At 41.7% G+C, this 20,561-nt stretch overlaps 1 protein-coding gene across 2 annotated transcripts; it reads left to right on the top strand.

Moving 5' to 3' along the window:
• LOC130161131 (tyrosine-protein kinase yes-like) lies at nucleotides 1-20,557 on the top strand. 2 transcript variants are annotated; one of them, XM_056364150.1, is made up of 13 exons: nucleotides 4,506-4,930; nucleotides 5,052-5,359; nucleotides 10,149-10,459; nucleotides 11,940-12,039; nucleotides 12,575-12,673; nucleotides 12,928-13,031; nucleotides 13,876-14,025; nucleotides 14,578-14,733; nucleotides 15,230-15,409; nucleotides 16,303-16,379; nucleotides 16,685-16,838; nucleotides 17,686-17,817; nucleotides 18,905-20,557. In XM_056364150.1, the coding sequence occupies exons 3-13, from the start codon at nucleotides 10,162-10,164 to the stop codon at nucleotides 19,111-19,113; spliced, it is 1,659 nt and encodes a 552-aa protein (XP_056220125.1). In that variant the 5' UTR covers nucleotides 4,506-4,930; nucleotides 5,052-5,359; nucleotides 10,149-10,161; the 3' UTR covers nucleotides 19,114-20,557. The 2 variants fall into 2 exon arrangements, with proteins under 2 accessions (XP_056220124.1, XP_056220125.1); XM_056364149.1 differs by lacking the exons at nucleotides 4,506-4,930; nucleotides 5,052-5,359 and adding an exon at nucleotides 1-1,203.
• The last annotated feature ends 4 nt before the right edge of the window (nucleotides 20,558-20,561 follow it).

The following is a 20,561-nucleotide window of genomic DNA, read 5'->3' as shown; positions in this document are numbered from 1 at the left end:
TGGTAATAAATAAACACAATCATCCGAAAATATCTAAAAGAATGTACACAAAAAATGACTAGAAATTAATAAAATTACCAATCAAGAATTGAGAAAGCTGATAGAGGTAGACTATTAGCTAATCTATATATTAAATAAATCCTATAATGCTCTCTGTGATTTTGTTTCTGATATAAAAACAATCGACCACATAAATCACATAAATAAAATCACTATAATGACACACAGTGAATAATGTGTGTGAATAATGCCACACGTTAGTGATCTTACTATAATTCTATTGCATCTATAAATGTAATATTCCTAAAGGCCAATATTAATATAACAACTTATGCTTGCAGTGGTATGTGTATTGCATCCCTGTGAAGTTATGATGTACTAAAGCTGTAACGGCAGCTACACCCTGTTAAGTGAGACCTCCCTGAGCTGCAGATGTGCCCTGGCAGCTGCAGTACCGGCGTCACGACCAGCAGATGGCGCTACAGGTTCGTATTTGTGGCTTATATCGGTACAAACTGAGGACGCTCCTTTTTGTACATGAAACCATCCTCCGCTCGCCGGTCCGCTCTCCTTCCTCTAATCCGACTGTAGCTGTACCCTCTTTTCTTTTCTTTTTTGTCATTTCTCTATCCAGCCGGTTCCCCCCGCTTCTGTGACTGCCTCGTCCCCCCCCCACACCCCCCCTCGGCCGTTTTCAGATCAGCTGCACCGGACGGATCTGTGTCTGTATCTCCAGCTGTGTGGCTCCAGTCCCGCAGGCAGGGTCGGCCATGTTGTTGTGTGGGGGTTGATGCAAGTTTAGTAGTAGGAAGTAGAAGCTACAAAGAGGTGGAATACTTTAGGTTCTCACTTTTTTCCTTTTTTTTTTTTTTTTTTTTTGAATCACTGTCATGCTGCTGCTGGTTTCCTCCTCTCTGACCTCTCCGCTCTGAACACAATGACTGACTGCTCCACCAGCTCCGCCATCCTCACAGACTGTGACACTTGAGCTGCTTTGATTTAACTTCAGCACTAAATCTGACCACAGTTGTTTCTCTGGCGGATGGATGAAGTGAGGATGAAGGCAGCTCGGTCCCGATTGGAATAACTCGGATTTCCTTTTTTTTTTTTTATTTTTTTTTTTTCACCGGATCTGATTCAAAGGAGGGGGAAGGAAAAAAAAAAGGAGAAGACACCCGAGAAGGTCGCGGATTATCTGTGAAGGTAAAAGCACAAATTAAACTGGTCTTTGTCAGAGCTGCAGGATCAGATGAGGATGGGCCGAAACGCAGCAGCTGCTCGCCTGTCTGATCTGTCACCAACAAAGGAATGAAGCTGACTTATTATAATACAAACATATACCTGTCTGTAGGCTATAGTTTGCAATGCGATGTTCCCTGCATGCCAGGAGCTATGGAGAATTCATTAAACCATTTATATAAAGGTAAAGAATATATATATATATATATATCAGTGGATACAGAGCATGTGCTTAAAGTCCCAGTGGAATATGAGTGTAACCATATCAGATAGCATATAAATACTTTAAAGTAGGACAAGGTCATTGCATTACAGTAAAATATCATTACAGCAATTCGTTAAATATATGATATGAGATGGTTTAAGTATCTTATACATGGAGCTTAACTAGTTAATGAAGGATCGTGGTAGTAAAAGAAAAGGATAAAATTTAAAACTCCTTTGAGTAAATTGATTTAATTGTTAAAATATGGCATTTTTATGAATGTTCTCAGTTTTAATCTCTTTCAAGCACTGTTGACAGATGTTTGCCCACGCAATGTTTTAACTAGAAGTCCAGCTGACTTCAGTGAGACCCAGACACAAGAGGCACAAGTGCCACCTGATTGTTGCAAATATCTACCCCAGTGTTTGACTCATGTTGATTCAGATTAATCAGAGATCTGTATCAGGCTGATGATGAGGAGGAGGAGGAGGAGGGAGGAAGGAGGAAGTTCAGGCCCTCCTGGTGATGCTGTCAGTTTGCACAGTCTGAATTTAAACTTGGTGATTAAACAGCTGAGTCACCGCTTCTGTGTGTTCTTCACTCTGTGCTGCTGCTGTACTGTTCAGTTACTGTAGTGCCAATGATCCATTTCCACTTTGGAGGGCAGGGGCTGGAGAACTGTCCTCATTACCCACATAGTTTTTCAAAGCCGGCTCGGAGTGAACTCACTGACTGTCGCGCTTTAAAGTGACTGGATAATGTGTCGTGTAAAAGATACAGCCTCTCCCTGATGGCTTGCGCCTCTGCCGGTTTTTAAATTACAGGTGAATTTATAAAACACCAAAATCTACAGTTGCAGTGCTGAAATGATATAACTTGTTACATTACACCGCAAACAAAGAGCTTTGTCTCCTGTCCCAATTTCTACAAGTGAAATCAGCCACACAAAAGGTTCCATTCATAAAACACAGCTTGCTTATAATCATCCAGCAGAACTCCAAGCATAACATAACAAATCACATAACTCATAAGACTTGTGCGTGACACCGGCGAGGTTGAAATTCTTGTTCGTATCGCTAAACACCACGGGGTTGTAAGTTATGAGCTTATGCACTTTGTTTAATCGTGACAGTGCAGCGCAGCACGTCACGGCTCAACTAACACAGATAAACTGATTCAGTTTTCTTTCCCAGAAACTCCACTAAGGGAATCTCATGATACTGAGTAACGATCCGATACCAGTCTTACCTCATTTAAAGGAACGGCTGAAGAAGCTCTCTAAAGAGCGGTTTAGTAGTAGGAGGTTGCCAGATACGAGCGGGCAGTCGGCAGCTGTGTCCTTTGCTCTGCCCTCTAACTGCAAAATCTTAAAAGAAGCAGTTTTTAGTGAATCGATTTTGCCTGAGAAAACAGGCTAATCCAGGCTACCACACGGGGCTTACAGTCACTCTATTAGATGTTGACACTTCAAACACCCAGCCTAGTTATGTGCTGACAAATGGATGATTGTAGACACACTCTGATTCCCAAAATAGCTCATGTTTACCCGATGCTCAGGTGCCAGTCTTCAGGTATTCCCATAAGAGCAGTTTTTTTTTTTGGGGGGGGGGGGAATGTGTGATGTCTGTTGTCTGGCAGCAAAAGAAACTGACACGTGTCCAACCAAAAGCTGTTCAGTGAGGTTTAGTGTAGAGTTGTTGTTTTTTTTACACATGATCTTGTCAAGTTAAGTTAAATCATATTAACGCGACAGCTTTTCCCCCAGGACTGAAATATTGATGGTGAAGAGAGCTGTGGATTCAAGCTGCTGAGCTTTGAATAACAACAGTCAAGCACTTAAAGTCTCCTCATTCATTTCCAAGAGAGATTTTGTATTTAGTATTTCTCAAATCAAGTCTTTTCTTGCCCTCAATTTGTTTGTAAGCCTCAGGATCAGTTCTTGTAACAGGACTCTACACCCAGCACAGTGTAAATCTCATTATGAACCATTTATTGATGTTTCTCTGACGCTCTGAGGCTTTACATCCATATCGTCACACAACATTTCTCCACACCCCAGTTTTAACCCTTTGGCATCAGAGGAATGTGGTGGATGGTGGCGGGCAGCATCTGTTGCAGATCTGAAGCCCAGTAAAGCTCCAGAGACCCTCCCCGTCTGCAGCCGCTGCGTCAGCTGCTAACAGCTGTCCAACGGGACGCTGGGCAGGGTTTCACTCAGACCGCTGGCTGATGGATGGAGGAACTCCACCATCGTACTTCCTCTCGGCTTGTCTGTCTGACTCTCAGCCAGCCAAGTGTCAACTTCATAAGAGTGTAGATCATCACAGGGGAGCGGAGGTTGTTTGATCCAGTAAGATGCTAAAAAGACTCAAATATATTTTAGAATCATTAGTTTAGTTCATTAATAATGCATGCTCTGCATTTTTTAATGAGCTTTACAGCCTCAAATCTATAAAGGAAGGATCTGAAATACATGTTCAGTCAGTTATGTATAAAATAACACACAGTACTTCACTATCACATCTTGTAACTTTACCCACTGGTTTCCATCCATCTTCTTAATGTCTTCTAGGCTGAAACCTAAAAAAGTCAATTAGTGAATGTGTAGGGTTTCACCTGATTATAATTTTCACTATTGAGTCATCTGTTGATTATTAAGTGTCGTTTAACCTTTCAAGGTGCTTGTTTTTTTCATGTACGAGTCAAAAAACCACAAAGTGTTCACTTTGAAGTGATCACACAGAAAAAGAAGCTGATCTTCACATTTGAGGAGATACATGCCAATCTGTCGGTCGATCGCTCCATCATTTTATCATCATTACCGACCCAGCAGCAGCAGCTTTGTCATCCTGAGCATGTTAGCACGCGGATGCTAGCATTTAGCTTGAATCACCGCTGTGTCTATACGGCCTCATAGAGTTGCTAGTATGGCTATAGAGTCATTATTGATTGATCATTAACTGTTGATTAACCATTCAAAATGCTTGTTTAGTCCAACTAACATCCCATGAGCCAAACGTATTCAATTCAAAATGATAAAAGACGGGAAAATGTAGCAAATCCTCGCATTTGCAAAGCTGGAAACAGTGGCTGACGGATGGATTTTCAGTGGATCGATATTTAACCCAGCTAATTGTGTGTTCTTCAGAAGCGAGCGTTGGTAAAGACGTGAAACTGCAGCTGTCTCCCCTTCTGTGCACCAGGATTGTGAGTGCAGGTAGCACCGCCCTCGAGTAATCCTGTACTTTCCCCTTACTCATCAGCTCAACTTCGTCTCCGCAGCCTTCTTTAAAATTCTGAACCACGGCCACCGAAAGCACCCAAACGTTTTCACCACTCTCCTTTATCAGAGAGTGTGAGGGAGGAAAAAACTGAGCCCTCATCCGTCTTATCGGCATTTTGTGAAGCCTGTGTGGAATTCTCACACTGTGATCGGAGCTGGGTGGGAGGAAACCATCGGCGGGTCGGCTGATAAGAAGGGTGCAGGTTCGAATTATAAATGTAACACAAGTAAATGAAAAGTTTTGATTTCATATCTGTGGAACGCACAGAGACGGTTTGAACAGCTATAGTAAATGTCTTTTGTTTGTTTTTTTTCTCCCCACAGCTGATGGTGGAAGCTGATTCAGTGTGGTCTGCTTTCAGTTTAGTTACACACACAAGCTCTCTCCAAGCCTCTGTTAAACACTCCATATATGTATACACTGGCTGATATCAGGATTATGTGAGTCTACATAAATATAGTTGATGGGTGAAAATCAAACAAAGACACTAGAGCTTGTGAGAGCATGAGAGGATGCCTCGAAAAAACTCCATGAAACTATGTATGTTCTAGGCAAAAACAAGTAGGAACAAGAGGTCAAGGGTCACAAGGTCCCTCAGGGGAACATCTGGATCCTGCAGACAACAAATACGGTTAGTTTTTTGTTTATTATGTATTTCCTGTAATACGTGATCTCCTTTTACTTATTAAATAGATAAGTATGTAGTACTTACACCAAGGTATCCTACTGCGCTGAAGCTTCAGCGTCGTCCCTCACTTGTACGTCGCTTTGGATAAAAGCATTTGTCAAATGAGTAAATGTGAATGTAAATACAGTGTGTGACCCTGAGTCCGCCACCAGCTATCAGTTCTACAGTAGCTTACGGGACAGTCTGACCTCACTGGAAGAGGAGTACAAAACAAAGATAGAGTCTAGTCTGTGGCAACATAAAACTCCAAGGTTTTTGTGTCCTTATCACAAGTGTTCATTTGTCATTTTTACAGTTGTTCACAGTCAAGAAAAGACTTCTGTCTGCATTGACTACATCTTACACATACTAGCAAAAAAGAATACACATCTTTGTTTTTAAGATTTCAAAAAAATTTCACAGTCACGCTGGCTGGAAAAAAGAGAAAATGTTTGCCTCCAGCTGTAATCATTTCAGTCCGTACCAAATTACAATGCTTTGATTGAAAAGTCCGGCTTGCTCTGTCCCCTTTTTGTCTCTATCTGCAGCACTAAAACAATAGCACCACATCTGTCCAAATCAGATAAACGAAGGAGCCTCTGAATAAACATGTGTTTGTATTTTGTGCATGTGTGATGACATGTAAACTTCCTCATTTCAACTCTTCACCTTCCTCTCTCATTGTTTCTATATAATGTAGCTGTAACTTGTGCAACTAGAAGTCGTCCTGTGTTTGCATGCGATGTGCTGTTGTAGGTCATGTTATCTTCCTTGGGGCAGTGGATGGGATGTTGTCAGCAATTAGAATAAGTTACTATAAATAGCAGCAAGGCAGATTTTCCTTGTGGTGTCATGGCTCCACTGTTCAGGAATGATTTAGTTTTTAGGCTTGGATAGAAAAGCCAGTGAGACATTTGGACACCTAAGATCCACTGCAGCAAAGTCTGGCTGGCTTTAAGATGAAGGTGTGATCTTTTATGTCATTGTGGATTTTTTTTTTTCTCCAGACACTTTCATTATGACTGCTTGTCTTTTATGCTGGTAAATGCCACACAACACACCTTTTATTTTTGTTGCATCCTTTTTTCACCTCATCTGGGGTCGTTGCCTTCTCCCTTTGGTCTCACATTATGTGATGGCTGGCTGATTTAAGCGATATGGCACTGATAGACGGCTAGCTGAGCTGATTCAGAGGCTCCGGGAAAAGCCAGTCTGCATCGTATCATCACAGCCAAGAGTCCTTAAGAGCCCTCCGACAGAGATCCCTCTCAGCTGTGAGTGTCTGCTCACTGTTTGTGCTTTTCACATGACAAATATTGAAGGTCACTACAGGCCAAAATGACCATGCGCAGTTGGAATCGCGGGTCAGCGGTGTTTCAGCTCCAGGCCCTGGTGGTCACTCCTGTTTTTTTTGTGTTCTGTTATTATCCTCTTAGGGTAAATCCTCCTTGTTCAAGCTGGTAGAGCTGCCACTGTCTGCCTGGGTGCCCCCCCCCTTCAACCAGCTTGCTCTCTCTCTGTTTCTGTCTATATATACGATATAATATATATATATATATATATATATATATAATATATATATATATATATATATATATTATGCCCACACAGCTGCTAGTGAGACTTTATATGCATTATTCTTTAGCCCTGCAGTTCTCTACTTATAACTTTGGTTATAATGATTTTTCATAGGTAATGTTAACATTTTATAATATTTCATCAGAAGAATTCATTTCATTTATGCAGTAGAGTGCTTTTTTAGCTCAGTAAAGATGGTGGACCATATATCACATTTCTTTTTACTGACGGTAGAAATACGACGACGGAACAGGTGTGTCTGAACACACACACACACGCTGCTGACAGATAAGCTATGCACTGCTTTTCTTTCTTTTCTTGCATTTACTGTGTAACACCTGCTGCTGCAGCTTTAATAATTTGTGAACAATTTTCTAATTAACTGAATGTTCGTTTAATCAATACAATGTCTTATAACTCCTTCCTAGCGAATGATCACACTGACAATGCAAACATACTCACATTGACAATGCTAACATGCTCACACTGACAATGCAAACATACTCACATTGACAGTGCTAACATGCTCACACTGACAATGCTAACATGCTCACACTGACAATGCTAACATGCTCACACTGACAATGCTAACATGCTCACACTGACAATGCTAACATACTCACATTGACAATGCTAACATGCTCACACTGACAATGCTAACATGCTCACATTGACAATGCTAACATGCTCACACTGACAATGCTGACATGCTCACACTGACAATGCTAACATGCTCACACTGACAATGCTGACATGCTCACACTGACAATGCTAACATGTGGATGTTTAGCAGGGATAATGTATGCCATGTTTACCATCTTGGTTTCACGTGTTAGCATGCTAATGTTTGCGTATTTGGACTTAACACAAACTCCAGCTGACACTGATGAATGCCATTCATTTAGCATGTATTTGGTCATAAAGCAAACTACTGGACAAATTAAAATTGTGACCCAATAATGATGCTAGATGAAAAGTTAGAAGATCACCAAAGTTAATACGGTTATCCCTAAGGGACCTTGAATATCTGAAGCTTAAAGAATTTCTGGCAATCCCTCCACCGGTTGTTGTGATATTTCAGCTTGGACCAATCATCAGACAGACATTGCCATCCCTAGAGCCACGCCACTAGAGCAGACACATCTTGCCCTTAGTAAAACTTTAACTGGCAAATCTTGGTTATTTTTACAGAGTAAATGAGTAAAAATATTGTTTTTCTTTACATTATTATTTTGGGCACATGTGTATTTGTGCATTTGTGATGATTTGGGAAGAGTGATGTCACTTTTATGAAATGCCTGATGTCTCATTTTTGGAAGGGAAAATTGTCTTCAGTTTAAAGTGCAACTATTCCTGGGACACTAGCCAGTGTTTTATAGCGCGGTAAGTTCACTGCTGACCCGACGAGCCCGGCTCTCCTCTGTCTGATGATGAAATACAAGCCCGCCATCGTCGACCGAGCTACTGAGTAAAGCCCTCCGTTTTCCACGACACTGGTTTTGTCTCAATGTCAAAGGAAAGGTTGGCTAGGAACCTGAGAGGTTTTTCTTTCCATGCCAACATTCTCAACATATTGGCTCCAGATCCAACTTGTGAGATAAGATTTATTGGTGAGTTCCTTTGAAGTGATTTATAAGGAATCTGTTTCATTTTGACACATCTCCAGTGACTGACCGCTCGTGAAATGGTTTTGTAGAATACGACTAGTGCTCAGCACGAGCTGTAACCTGCAATTTAACCGGTTGCACGGTTTTATTTGAGCAAAGTGTTCTAAATCTTTGGAAGGCTTCTGTGGTTTGTCCCCATTTTCTTGATTTCCTTGGCAGTTCAGCTGGAGAACTCGATGAACTCCCGATTACGCCCCTCCCTCTCTGATGAGGAAAAAATCCCTCCCACCTCCCAACATCAAGGCCACTGTTCCAAAATCAGGGAAAGATGTATTACTGCTCCAGCAGATCCTCTTCTCTTTTACTGATGTGTGATTGTAACCCTGTAACTCAGTGAGCTGCTTCCCCACTGTGCCACAATGCAGCTGAGTTGCACCAGGTTTTAGTCTGCTTTCATACCCGACTTCCCTGCTCTGAATAAAAGCTTCTATTTCACTTCAGTCCTCTATTGTCTTTCTGTATTTGAATGTGTCAGCGCCAATTATCCGAGTCCAACTCCTTAAGTAGCTGCTGTTCTTGACGAATGAAACTGTTTTGATCTCCCCGAGCTCAGACTTCTTTACGAGCGTGTCTGATTGTCTCCACATTTTCTGGGCCTTCACCTCACGGAAGAATGCCCCAGTGACTCCGGCCAAATGATGTTAGAAGGAGGAATGACAATCACGCAGATGGAGACACACCAATGTTTTGAATCTTTTAGCGTGGTCAGGTTGAGACTTGGGTGGATTATGAGACAATGGGCCCCTAGTCACAGACAAGTAAAAGGCCCCTTACCCCTTCTATACAGGAGTAAGACACCCAAACTACAAAAAAAACAACTACAACTAAGGATGAACCAGAACTGTTGGCAGATTCAGAGCCACAACATCAGTGGTGTTGTAGTTGTTTGTGTCTCTTTATAATCATGTTTGATCTGTTTGTGGTTGTTTTGAGTCTCTTTGTGGTAATTATGAATCCTGTTGTCATTTTGAGTCTCTGTGTACTCATTCTGCATCTCCTTGTGGTTATTTTGTGTCTTTGTAGTTTTGCATCTGTTTGTAATTGTTTTGAAACCTTCTGTAGGTGTTTTTGAGTCTCTTTGTAGTTTTGCATCTGTTTGTGGTTATTTTGAAAAGGTTGTGGCACAGAGGCCCCCTGACCCCCCGGACCTGTGACTGTGAATATCACGACAATATAAACTGTTAATCAGCTTTTTATTCCAGTGTTTTGCGCTGCATGCACACAGTTGAATCTGCATGGCCACGTTTGACTTGTGAGTGACTCAAAGCGGATTTAGCATTTACCCATATGTCCCAGTTACCACATGGCTTATAGTCTTAACGCCTGCAACAACAACAAAATGATTCACATGGTATCAGGTTATTAAATCTTCATTTCATAACGCATGATTCAGCGCCTACGCCCCGTCACTTTATTTTGCGTTATAAAGGCATATGATGAGTTGAATTCTGTTTTTATATTCTTCAGTCTGCTGGCATTAAAGTGAAGGCTTTGTGTTGTGTTTCCAGGAAGGGCGAGACGATGGGCTGCATTAAGAGCAAAGAGGACAAAGGTCCTGCAATGAAGTATCAGCCAGACAATTCCCTGGTGTCAGACCCCAACACCGCCGCCACCACGCCTCACGTGGGTCACTACGGGCCGGATCCCACCCAGCTACAGCAGAATCAGCCTCCCTCATCCACATCTGCCTCCGGGGCTGCAAATTTTAACCACACCCTCACACCATTTGGTGGCTCCTCTTCTGCCATAACTCCCTTTGGAGGGATGTCGTCCTCCTTCTCCGGTCCTGTGTCCAACTCGTTCTCTGGTGCTGTCTCAAGTGAGTAGTGTTTTATGTTACTGCAACGCTGATATGGAGAGGATTATCCTCTTAATGTCACGGTTAAAGAACATTACCACTGTTTTTGAATGTTTTATCAGATTTTCTTCTCTGCTGATTGCTTCTTTTAAACTGTACTATCGGGTTTTAGTTATGGAATGTGCTTTTCTTATTTTTCAGACAACCACTCGTAATCCTTCTATTCTTCAATCTGCTTTCTGTGATAGTATTTCCATAATACCATGTGGTATTCAATCTTTAATACGATATTTTTAATATGGTATTCAAATTAAGTTGTGGAGACTTGACTTGTTGCAGATGGGTTATCCACCATAGACTCAAATAGACCTCAGGCATGAATTGATTAGATTTTGGTGGTCAAAGGTTAAAGGTCAAGGTCACTGTGACCACACAAAAACACATTTTTGGCCATAATCCAAGAATTCATACGCTAATTAACTCCAACTGGACTGGATGGTGGATACACACGACTGCGAGGTGTTAATTCAAGTTTATCCTTGTGGTGAAATGAATGGAAAACAAACGCTATATATGTATAAAATCGCTACAGTATGCTGGGGCAGTAGTCAACAGTAATTTTAAGTAAAGAATAAATGGACTTAAACACGCAAACATACTGAACACTGACCTTAGATTGGTCAGTTTGCTAATCTGTCCATGTCACGGCTAATGCCACATCATCATTGTTGTTTTAACCAGCTCTTCCTTGTTAGATTTAACACAGGTCCTGATATCAACTGTGATCACTATAAACGTGTCTGAGCAGCTTACAGCAATCCGGAGAGCAAAGAGATGAGGTTGAGATTGAACCCTCCTGTTTAGGTGGGATTTAGGTTGTAATCATCATCCTATGTTGGATTATCTGCTTTCAGAGGGGGGTGAAGGTGGCATTTGGATGGTATTTTGCTTTCTGCAGGAGATAATGGGATTAGTATTGACAGCATTGTTGTCAGTGGTGGGTATATGAATGTCTTCTGTCAGGACGTGTGGCCGCGCAGTAGGCAGAATGAAAGATGAGACTTACACTATAATTTACTGAACTATGTATCGTAGTGTTTAATTTGAGCTTTTGTGCCAATAATTTACTAAATACTTAAGTGTGACTGATGGGATCGAGATTATGACAGGGAGACAATCTTATCAAAAACTGGTTTGATATACTGTTTATAGCGGCATTGCTTGTCTTCCTGGAGTCTAGTCACAGTCATATTTCCATGCAGGAGAAGTACTCATATTATGAAATTGCAAGCCAAAGAAGATCAATACAGTATGAGCTCTCAGACCCTGGCGAGACAGTTTTATCACCTTAAATTGGTCTTTAAACAGTCACTCACAAACAAACCTGCTGGGTCCTGATTTGTTTCCTCTACAGCACCATAATGTCCTGTACTTGCATCATTGTCTGCTATTGTGTGTGCAGTTATTCATTAATTTGTGGGTCTGTTCTTGTGTTTTTAAGGTGGTGTTACATTCTTTGTGGCCTTGTACGACTATGAAGCCAGAACATCAGATGATCTTACGTTTAAAAAGGGAGATCGCTTCCAGATCATCAACAATACGTGAGAATCTCTCTAGTTTCTCTCTCGGTTTATGGAACATTTATTTGAATATGTTTCCGCACAAGTAGTGCAGTGATTACGAGATGCCTTTCTTTCGAGCAATAATGCTCAGCTGCACCTGTTCGGTGTGTATCTGCCTCCATGAATGAGTTAGATTACTACTTGTTTCCTGATGCTGCTCAGCGATGAGGCAGAGATGTCGCCTTAGGTAATAACATTATAATGTAAAGTAGATGTAGATAGTACAAAAAAAAAGCATTTTAAAGACTCAAAGACTTTTCAAATCAAATCTGGAGATCTTAGCAAAACAAATAAGCTGAGAGGAGAATTTGGGATGAGATTTAAAGGTCAAACCTTTTACATAAGCCACGTGTATACTTTTATACAAGGCTGACTTGTAAATTATTAACCCACCATTAACCGATTTTCATCCCTGGTATCAATCGTAGTAGGATATGTAGGTACCGGTCATTGGTCGACTGTTACATGAACAAACCATTCATCTCATCTCTCTTGTGTCATTGTCCTCCTGCAGAGAAGGAGACTGGTGGGAGGCTCGCTCCATCAACACAGGAAAGAAAGGCTACATCCCAAGCAATTATGTGGCCCCTGCTGACTCCATCCAGGCTGAAGAGTAAGGCCTTGTTGCTGCTTTTAACCTCATTACTCCATTTACAGCAACTGAACCAGGAGACTAATGGCACTAGCATGATTTCATCTCACATGGCTTGCATCAAAGCACAGATGTCCAACATAAACAGCCTCACAACCTGAAATAATGTGATTTTGAGGTTCTGCGCCAGGACATGTAGTAAATACAGTATGTTACTGATTTTCAATAGTAAGCTTCGCAATCTGCAGCTACCTTACTCTCATGTGTTTTTCTAGGTGGTATTTTGGTAAAATGGGTCGCAAAGACGCTGAGAGGTTGCTGCTGAATACAGGAAACCATCGAGGGACTTTCTTGGTGCGGGAAAGTGAAACTACTAAAGGTGATACTGACTTCTTTATAAAGATATTTTCTGTCATCCTGAGTCCTGATCAGTTTCTGGATGTTAGACTACTAGCAGTTTAAGGCTTTGATGGATACACAGCTTCCTAGATTTAATCATCATTACAAAAGATGAGCAACTGCGACAGAAAATGTCTGGTTCTTTGCTTAAAAAGTCAAAGGTTAAAAGAGTGCACTAAACCTAAAGAAAGAAGCCCACTTCAGCTCCCAATGAGCATGAAGAGAGCTCACAATTGTGTTGCTAGCACTGCTATGGCTAGTCAGACTAGCAAGCAAGCAAACTTTTTTATTTTGCGATTTTGAAAGCAGAAGTTACAGCGTGCAAAAGTTTAAAGAAGGGGATAACAGAGACAGAGAAGTGTGTGCAGTGTATAACAAGGCAAACAGCAATGCTAGCTGCTCTGTGAGGCTGTACTCAGGCACAGCAGGGCTTTGAGTTAAATGCTAATGTCAGCATGCTAACATGCTCACAATGACTATGCTAACTTGCTGATGTTAGCAGGTTTAACGTTCAGCATGTTCACCATTGTAGTTCAGTGTGTTAGCATGCTAATATTTGCTAATTAGCATTGAACAGCTGAGTTTGAAGGGAATGCCATTTCTTTAAAAGAAATACAGGACAAATTGGATGAAACACTCTGGTATCACCAATGTTTTTGGTTTGTTTTTGGCTAGCAGAATTAAGTGTACAACAGACAAAGTTAAAGGCATAAAATCAAGCAAAACCAAAAGAAAAACAGGATTTCTGCTCTCTTTTAACCACACAGTCAAATCATTGACACAGTGTTGAGTTGGATAAAGAACATTTCTCTTTCCTCCTTCAGGTGCTTATTCTCTCTCCATACGAGACTGGGATGAGGCCAAAGGAGACAATGTGAAACACTACAAGATCCGCAAGCTTGACAACGGGGGATACTATATCACTACACGAGCACAGTTTGACACGCTACAGAAGCTTGTCAAACACTATACAGGTATGTGGCGTGCAAAGCTTCCCACTCACAGTCTGTTTTTCTCTCTCCTCTCATTCATTATTCATCACAATCTCTCATCACACCTCCAGGAATTATCCTGAAAATTACTTTGAGTCACACCCGCTGCTCTGTGCCACCATGCAGTTTGCTGTGCTGCCTACAGTAGGCCCCAGAGTGTTTCCAAGGGCGATGAATAGCCTTTAATTTTAATAACAATTGATTGTGCATTTATGATTTTGAGCCTCCCACCTTGTCTTCAGCCTGAGGAGGGTTGAGGTTAAATCACTATGAAGCCACTTCATTTCAGAGTGACTCTAGAGAGGGTTTTGGTCTGTTAAAAAGCCACTTAATCTCATTTATGTTTCATCACAGTTAGCATAAGAGCGTCTAAATTCATCAACATCAAATGGAATGAATCGATGCATGAAAAAGACTGGCTTTAAAGCGCTGTTTCGAACTGGTTCGGAGACTCGTGGGTGTGTGTGTGTGTGTGTGTGTGTGTGTGTGTGTGTAATGTAGCGTTTTGATCACTGTGTCTCACTTTTATCACAGAGCATGCTGACGGGCTGTGCCACAGGCTAACCACAGTTTGCCCCACGGTCAAACCTCAAACCCAGGGGCTCGCTAAAGATGCCTGGGAGATTCCCCGGGAGTCTCTGCGACTGGAGCTCAAACTAGGCCAGGGCTGCTTTGGAGAGGTCTGGATGGGTAAGAGCAAGACAGACAAGACACACAGGAACATGTTGAGAAAATGCTTTCTGGCATCATAGACTTGTTTATTATTCACTGGTAATAATCTAGACTGGGAAATACAAAATCCGCCCAGATTTATGTAGGAAATGCAGACACAATGCACATAAATCAAACATACACAAATACTCCGAAGACTATATTTATTGTGTCTATTTTAGTCCAAACTTATCCACTTCCTGCAGTAGCTTCCTCTGTTTGTTGTGTCCTCTTTATCTCCAGAGATCGTCTCAGTCAGGAGGACAGCTCCAGCCAAATTTATTCATTCCTGGTTGAACTCCGAGCTTGTATCTGCTCATCCCAGGGATATTTTTGCGAGCAGTGCACGCATGACAGCACATGTCTGGGCAATTACAAGAGCTAATTAATGATATTGTCTCGCTCCCAACCCATTAAGAACACTGATTACCCCTGTGGCCTCTGGGCTTTTCTCTCCCTGTCTTTGTCTCGGCAGGCACGTGGAATGGCACCACTAAGGTGGCCATAAAGACGCTGAAGCCCGGAACCATGTCGCCAGAGGCTTTCCTCCAAGAGGCTCAGATCATGAAGAAGCTCAGACACGACAAACTGGTGCCTCTCTATGCAGTGGTGTCTGAGGAACCCATCTACATCGTCACAGAATACATGGCCAAAGGTGAACACAGATACCTGAAACATATCCCAAAAAACATGTTGAAGAAGGTGCAGACTGGCGTATCTGATCAGCAATTAAAACAGATATTCTATGAACCTTCAGCCCTGGAGAATAACAAAACTCAGCTGTTTCCTGTTACATGACACAGATGAGGTCTATTTTTAAAGAAAAAGCTAAACAACATCAAGCCTGAGCCCGTAGACCTTCCAGGCACAAAACTGATCACGCGGCCTCGGTTTTCAGGCACAGCGGTGATGTCAGATATATGCATGCTCATTTCCTTAAAGGGAAAAATGTAAATTTTATGGAGGTTTTAATTAATATGCTGTACAGATTGAAAGTCCTTGAAAGTCCCTTGTGGTTCCTCGGGGTCTGAAACTGGGATGGTTAATTGAAAACTGCAGTAGTTTTGTGGGAGGCTTTCATAGCTTCAGCTGCAATGCATTTTTTTTCAGGGTTTTATGAGTAATTAGATTTATGTGTGTAAATGTTAACTCTATGACATATGCCTCCGTGTGTGTGTGTGTGTGTGTGTGTGTGTGTGTATGTGTGTGTGTGTGTGAGAGAATGCGTGTCTAAATGCCTGCAGTTTGTTGATTCAGTGTTGTGATCTCATAGAGCAACTGCTTTAGGATTTTCCACAGCTCCGCTGCTCGTCATGCAGAGAAAATATTTCCTCTGATAGACACTAAATGAGAAATACTGATTAAATATCACTATGAATTGCATATCAAATTACAGTCAAGCTTAATGTAATATTCAGTTTAATTGGAGAGATCCAGGGCTTAATTGAAATATTTAACGTTTCGTACAGCGGTGTATTGGTATGCAGCTCACTCACATTCCCATCAGCTGCACCTCCTCATGACCTTTCACTTTTGCTGTTTTTATAGGAAGCTTGCTTGACTTTCTCAAAGAAGGTGATGGAAAATTCTTGAAGCTTGTCTTGCTGGTGGACATGGCTGCAAAGGTGAGACAAAGCACACTTTCTTTTTTCCTTTTTTTTTTGTTGTTGTTGCACGAGTGCAGAATTTGTGTCAGTGAATCACACTGTTAAGTTTAGAGCTCTATTTTAAGCTTCAGATTTTTAAAAAAAGAACCACAGCCTCAGGTAAACATGTCTTCCTCTCCCAGATTTGGTACGCTTTGCTTTTGTTCCTTCACTTTTACTCTTCTTTTAACGGTCTGACGGCAGCCTTGACGTTCAGAGTGTAAGCTAAAAATTATTTACTGGCGCGGCAGTCGTGAAGTGCTGTCAAATTGTTTTGTTTTCAGATCGCTGACGGCATGGCTTTCATCGAGAGGATGAACTACATCCACAGGGACCTGCGCGCTGCCAATATCCTCGTGGGCGACAACCTGGCGTGCAAGATCGCCGACTTTGGTCTGGCCAGGTTGATAGAGGACAATGAGTACACAGCCAGACAAGGTCGGTGCATACACACTGTAACGCAGAAACACACACACACACAGACACACAGACAGTCTGAGTCACAGGTGAATGAGGCGTCAAGGTGGAGATGATAGAGCAGCGACCTCACAGCTAGGACGACTCCCTATTGTCTCCTATCATGGTGTATTAGGCTAATAGTGGAAACCAGATGCTCCTGTTCCCTCTGATTAGTTGTGCTTTTCACACGCTGGGAGGATTCAGCTCTCTGCTTTGTCTGCTGCTGAAAGCGCTGCTTCACCAAATTGCTTAAAAAATGTATCTAAGCATGCTGATCATTTTAGTTTTTATGTGCTCATGCTTTGAGATTTGTGTCTTTGAAATTGAATCTTCTTTGTCCGATTAACTACAATGGAGGGTTTGTCATGAATGTGAGGCAAACATATTTTCCAATAGAGGTTCAAGACAGCAGTTTGCTTTTATGAATTTTTACCAGAAGCAACTGTGAAACTGTATTCAATCATACAAATCAGAAAAATATGAAATAGCGTAAGTAAGAGTTAGACCAAAGGTAGGCTATTGTAACAAGATTATAGAGTCTAAAGCTGTGCTAATGGGTCTGCTAAATAGGCACTATGGTGATTAAAATGATTTAAATTCTTTGAGATATTAGGACCTTTCTGTGAAGTGCATTGGCCTGTCTGTACGAACCAGAATAATGGAATCAACAGGGAAAGAAAAACTGGTCTTCATGATGTAATTGTGGGTCATTGTGGTTTCCTGTAAAATTAGGCCAGAAATGAACACGTACGCCCTCTAGTGGGATCATCTGACCCCCCCCACTTTTTTTCCTCTCCTCTCCTCCCCTCCCCTCCATCGCCTTAAGGAGCCAAATTTCCTATTAAATGGACGGCCCCGGAGGCTGCACTGTACGGCCGCTTCACCATCAAGTCAGACGTCTGGTCCTTCGGTATCTTACTCACCGAGCTCGTCACCAAAGGCAGGGTGCCCTACCCAGGTAAATGACAATCAAGGCACACATACACGGTGATGCATATGCTTGATGAGGAAGAAGAAAAAAAAAAAAAAAAAACACGGTGTCAGAGAGCGGTGAATCATGGCCGAAGTTATCAGCTTTCAGTCTGTCAGTAGACGTCAAGCTGGCGTGTTTGTTAATGTCAGAGGATGAAGTAAAGCTGCCTGTCTGACATTGTCTGTGCTGGTTGTTTATGCCTCTGCAGGGGTAACACTGACATCTACACACACACACACACTGATACCTTTACACACACACACACACACATATTTGGGATTAGATGAAACCATCTGGTGGGGAACGATCAGGAGATTGAACACCACTCTTGTTTATAACCATCTGCCAGACTGGTACTGCCCTGGGGAGCGGTTGCCTGCAGTGTTCTGCACTACTTTCACACTGCCCCGCTTTATATCTGACGTAGTGCTGAGAAGATAATTAGATTAGTCCATTGACGGCAAATAATAAACAACCATTTTGATAGTTGATTAAAGGAATTATAAGGAATAAGCATAAATTAGCATAAAGACTGATAACAGGGAGAAGCAGCTAACCCGGCTCCATCCAGAAGAGACTAAATCTACTTTCCAGCACTTCAACACAAAGCTCAATAATTTGCACATCATATTTAGTTTGATTAATGAGTGTAACATGATACAACATGTTACTTTGTGTTGCCCCACTGGACAGAACTAAGTAAGCTGTTTACCCCCAGTTTCCAGTCTTTATGCTAAGCTAAGCTAACCATCTTCTGCCTGTAGCTTCATGAGAGTGGTATTAATCTTCCCATGTAATTCTCAGAAGGACGGCAAATGAATAATTTATCAAACATTTCCCGGTTTGAGCTTCTCACAAGTGAGAATCTTCCACATTTCTGTGTATCAATGAATAATCAATAAAGGAAATCATCATTAATGTCAGCCATTTGCATGAAGACTCTTGGGTAAATTGTAAACAATATATAGTTAGAAACATGATCCCAGTTTCCTTCTTTCATCACATCATTTCTAGTCTTTTTTGATTACCTGAAAACGCTAACAGCCATCTCCACCCCCCACCCCCCGCTCAGGTATGGTGAACCGGGAGGTGCTGGAGCAGGTGGAGCGAGGCTACCGCATGCCCTGCCCCCAAGGGTGCCCCGAGTCCCTGCACGAGATGATGAAGCTCTGCTGGAAGAAGGATCCGGACGAGAGGCCCACTTTCGAGTACCTCCAGTCTTTCCTGGAGGACTATTTCACCGCCACAGAGCCACAGTATCAGCCTGGAGAGAACCTATAGCCTGCCGGCACCCTGCGGTCCCACGAGGAGACTTGTCTAAAGACGAGAGAGGGCAGGAGCTGAAACTTCACACTTGCATAGAGAGTCGACTGGAAAACGGGATGATCCTTGTTTTTTTGGTTCTGCGTTCCAGTGTCCGCCAACATTTTGTAGTATTTTCATATTGTTTTTGTTTTCACACATGGTACTACACAAGTCTTAGCTGTGTGAATTCCTGATTTTTTTTTTTTTTTTTTTTTCATGTGGATTTAATCATCGTGTACAAAATGGCAGACTGTGGAAATGGACACATTGGCATATTCATTTCAAGCATGTTTTACATACACGGCTCGTGAACACAGCACTGCGTTGCTGTGAAATAAGCTGTGACGATGCCTCACAAAAGACACAGGTATCATTGTGAGTAGCAGGCCTTTTATGTGTTTTAATGTGGAGAGCTCTCTCTCCATGTTTCTCCAAATTGTAGTCTCTGTGGTAGATTAGTAAATTATGCATCAAAGTGATTAATTATTGACGGAGGTAATATGCTAAACTAATAGGGAGAAGCTCTCAGGGGGTTGATGGTCATTATCACAGTCCATTTGACAGTGATTATTTAAAAGCAAATCCCACACAGTTTATTTACATAATCATCATTTGCAGTGCAATTTTTTATTTGTTACAAATGGGTGACTAGAGGAAGTCTCTGTGTTCCCTGCTTTTTCAATTTTAGCAATGTTATGTTCCTTTTAAGAATTTATTATTGCAAGAATTTATTCATATCATGTGGACATGGTTTTACAGCTTCATTTGAAGTCTTTCCTCACTGTCCATCATCGTCCACAAATCTCTGATAAGACTTTTATAACAGTTGGTTGTATAATCTCACTGTGATGACTACAGAGACATGCTTACATAAAAAAAAAAAAAAGAAAAAAAAGAAATGTGTGTATAATGTGTCACTGGGTTTGGTTTTACAGCAAAATAACAGTTAAACAATGATGAAACTCGTAGACGTGTGGCCCCTTGCCAAGCTGGGATGACACTACACAACTGCTGCCAATCAAGCATGCAGGAGGATTTCACTGGCTGCAGAACTACTTTGTGAAGGCAGAGAGCATGAAAAAAAAAAAAGAGCCTCCTAATAAGCTGGAAACAACCATCTTGTCCTCTGAAATGTGACTGCTGAAGAACTCTCGGACTCTCGTGGTCTTCTCGTATGTACAGCAGTGATGCTTTTTTACAGCGAGTTACTCTTTGCATTTTGTTCCTGTATGGACTCATCAGGACAGTACTATAATGGAATAATTGATGACTGGGCTTGTAAAGAAGGGCTTTGTATATTATAAAATCTTCATTTTATATTATTATTAATGAAATGGACAAGATTGCATATTATATTTGGGAGGGAGGGAGTGGGTGGAGGCTCATCCGGGGTAATTTGTACAATAAACACGTGATTTTACACC

The sequence above is a fragment of the Seriola aureovittata genome, chromosome 20 (assembly GCF_021018895.1).
Source record: "Seriola aureovittata isolate HTS-2021-v1 ecotype China chromosome 20, ASM2101889v1, whole genome shotgun sequence".
NCBI lineage: Eukaryota > Metazoa > Chordata > Actinopteri > Carangiformes > Carangidae > Seriola > Seriola aureovittata.
Note: the sequence above shows the minus strand (reverse complement) of the source record. Positions and strands in the feature narration are given on the sequence as shown.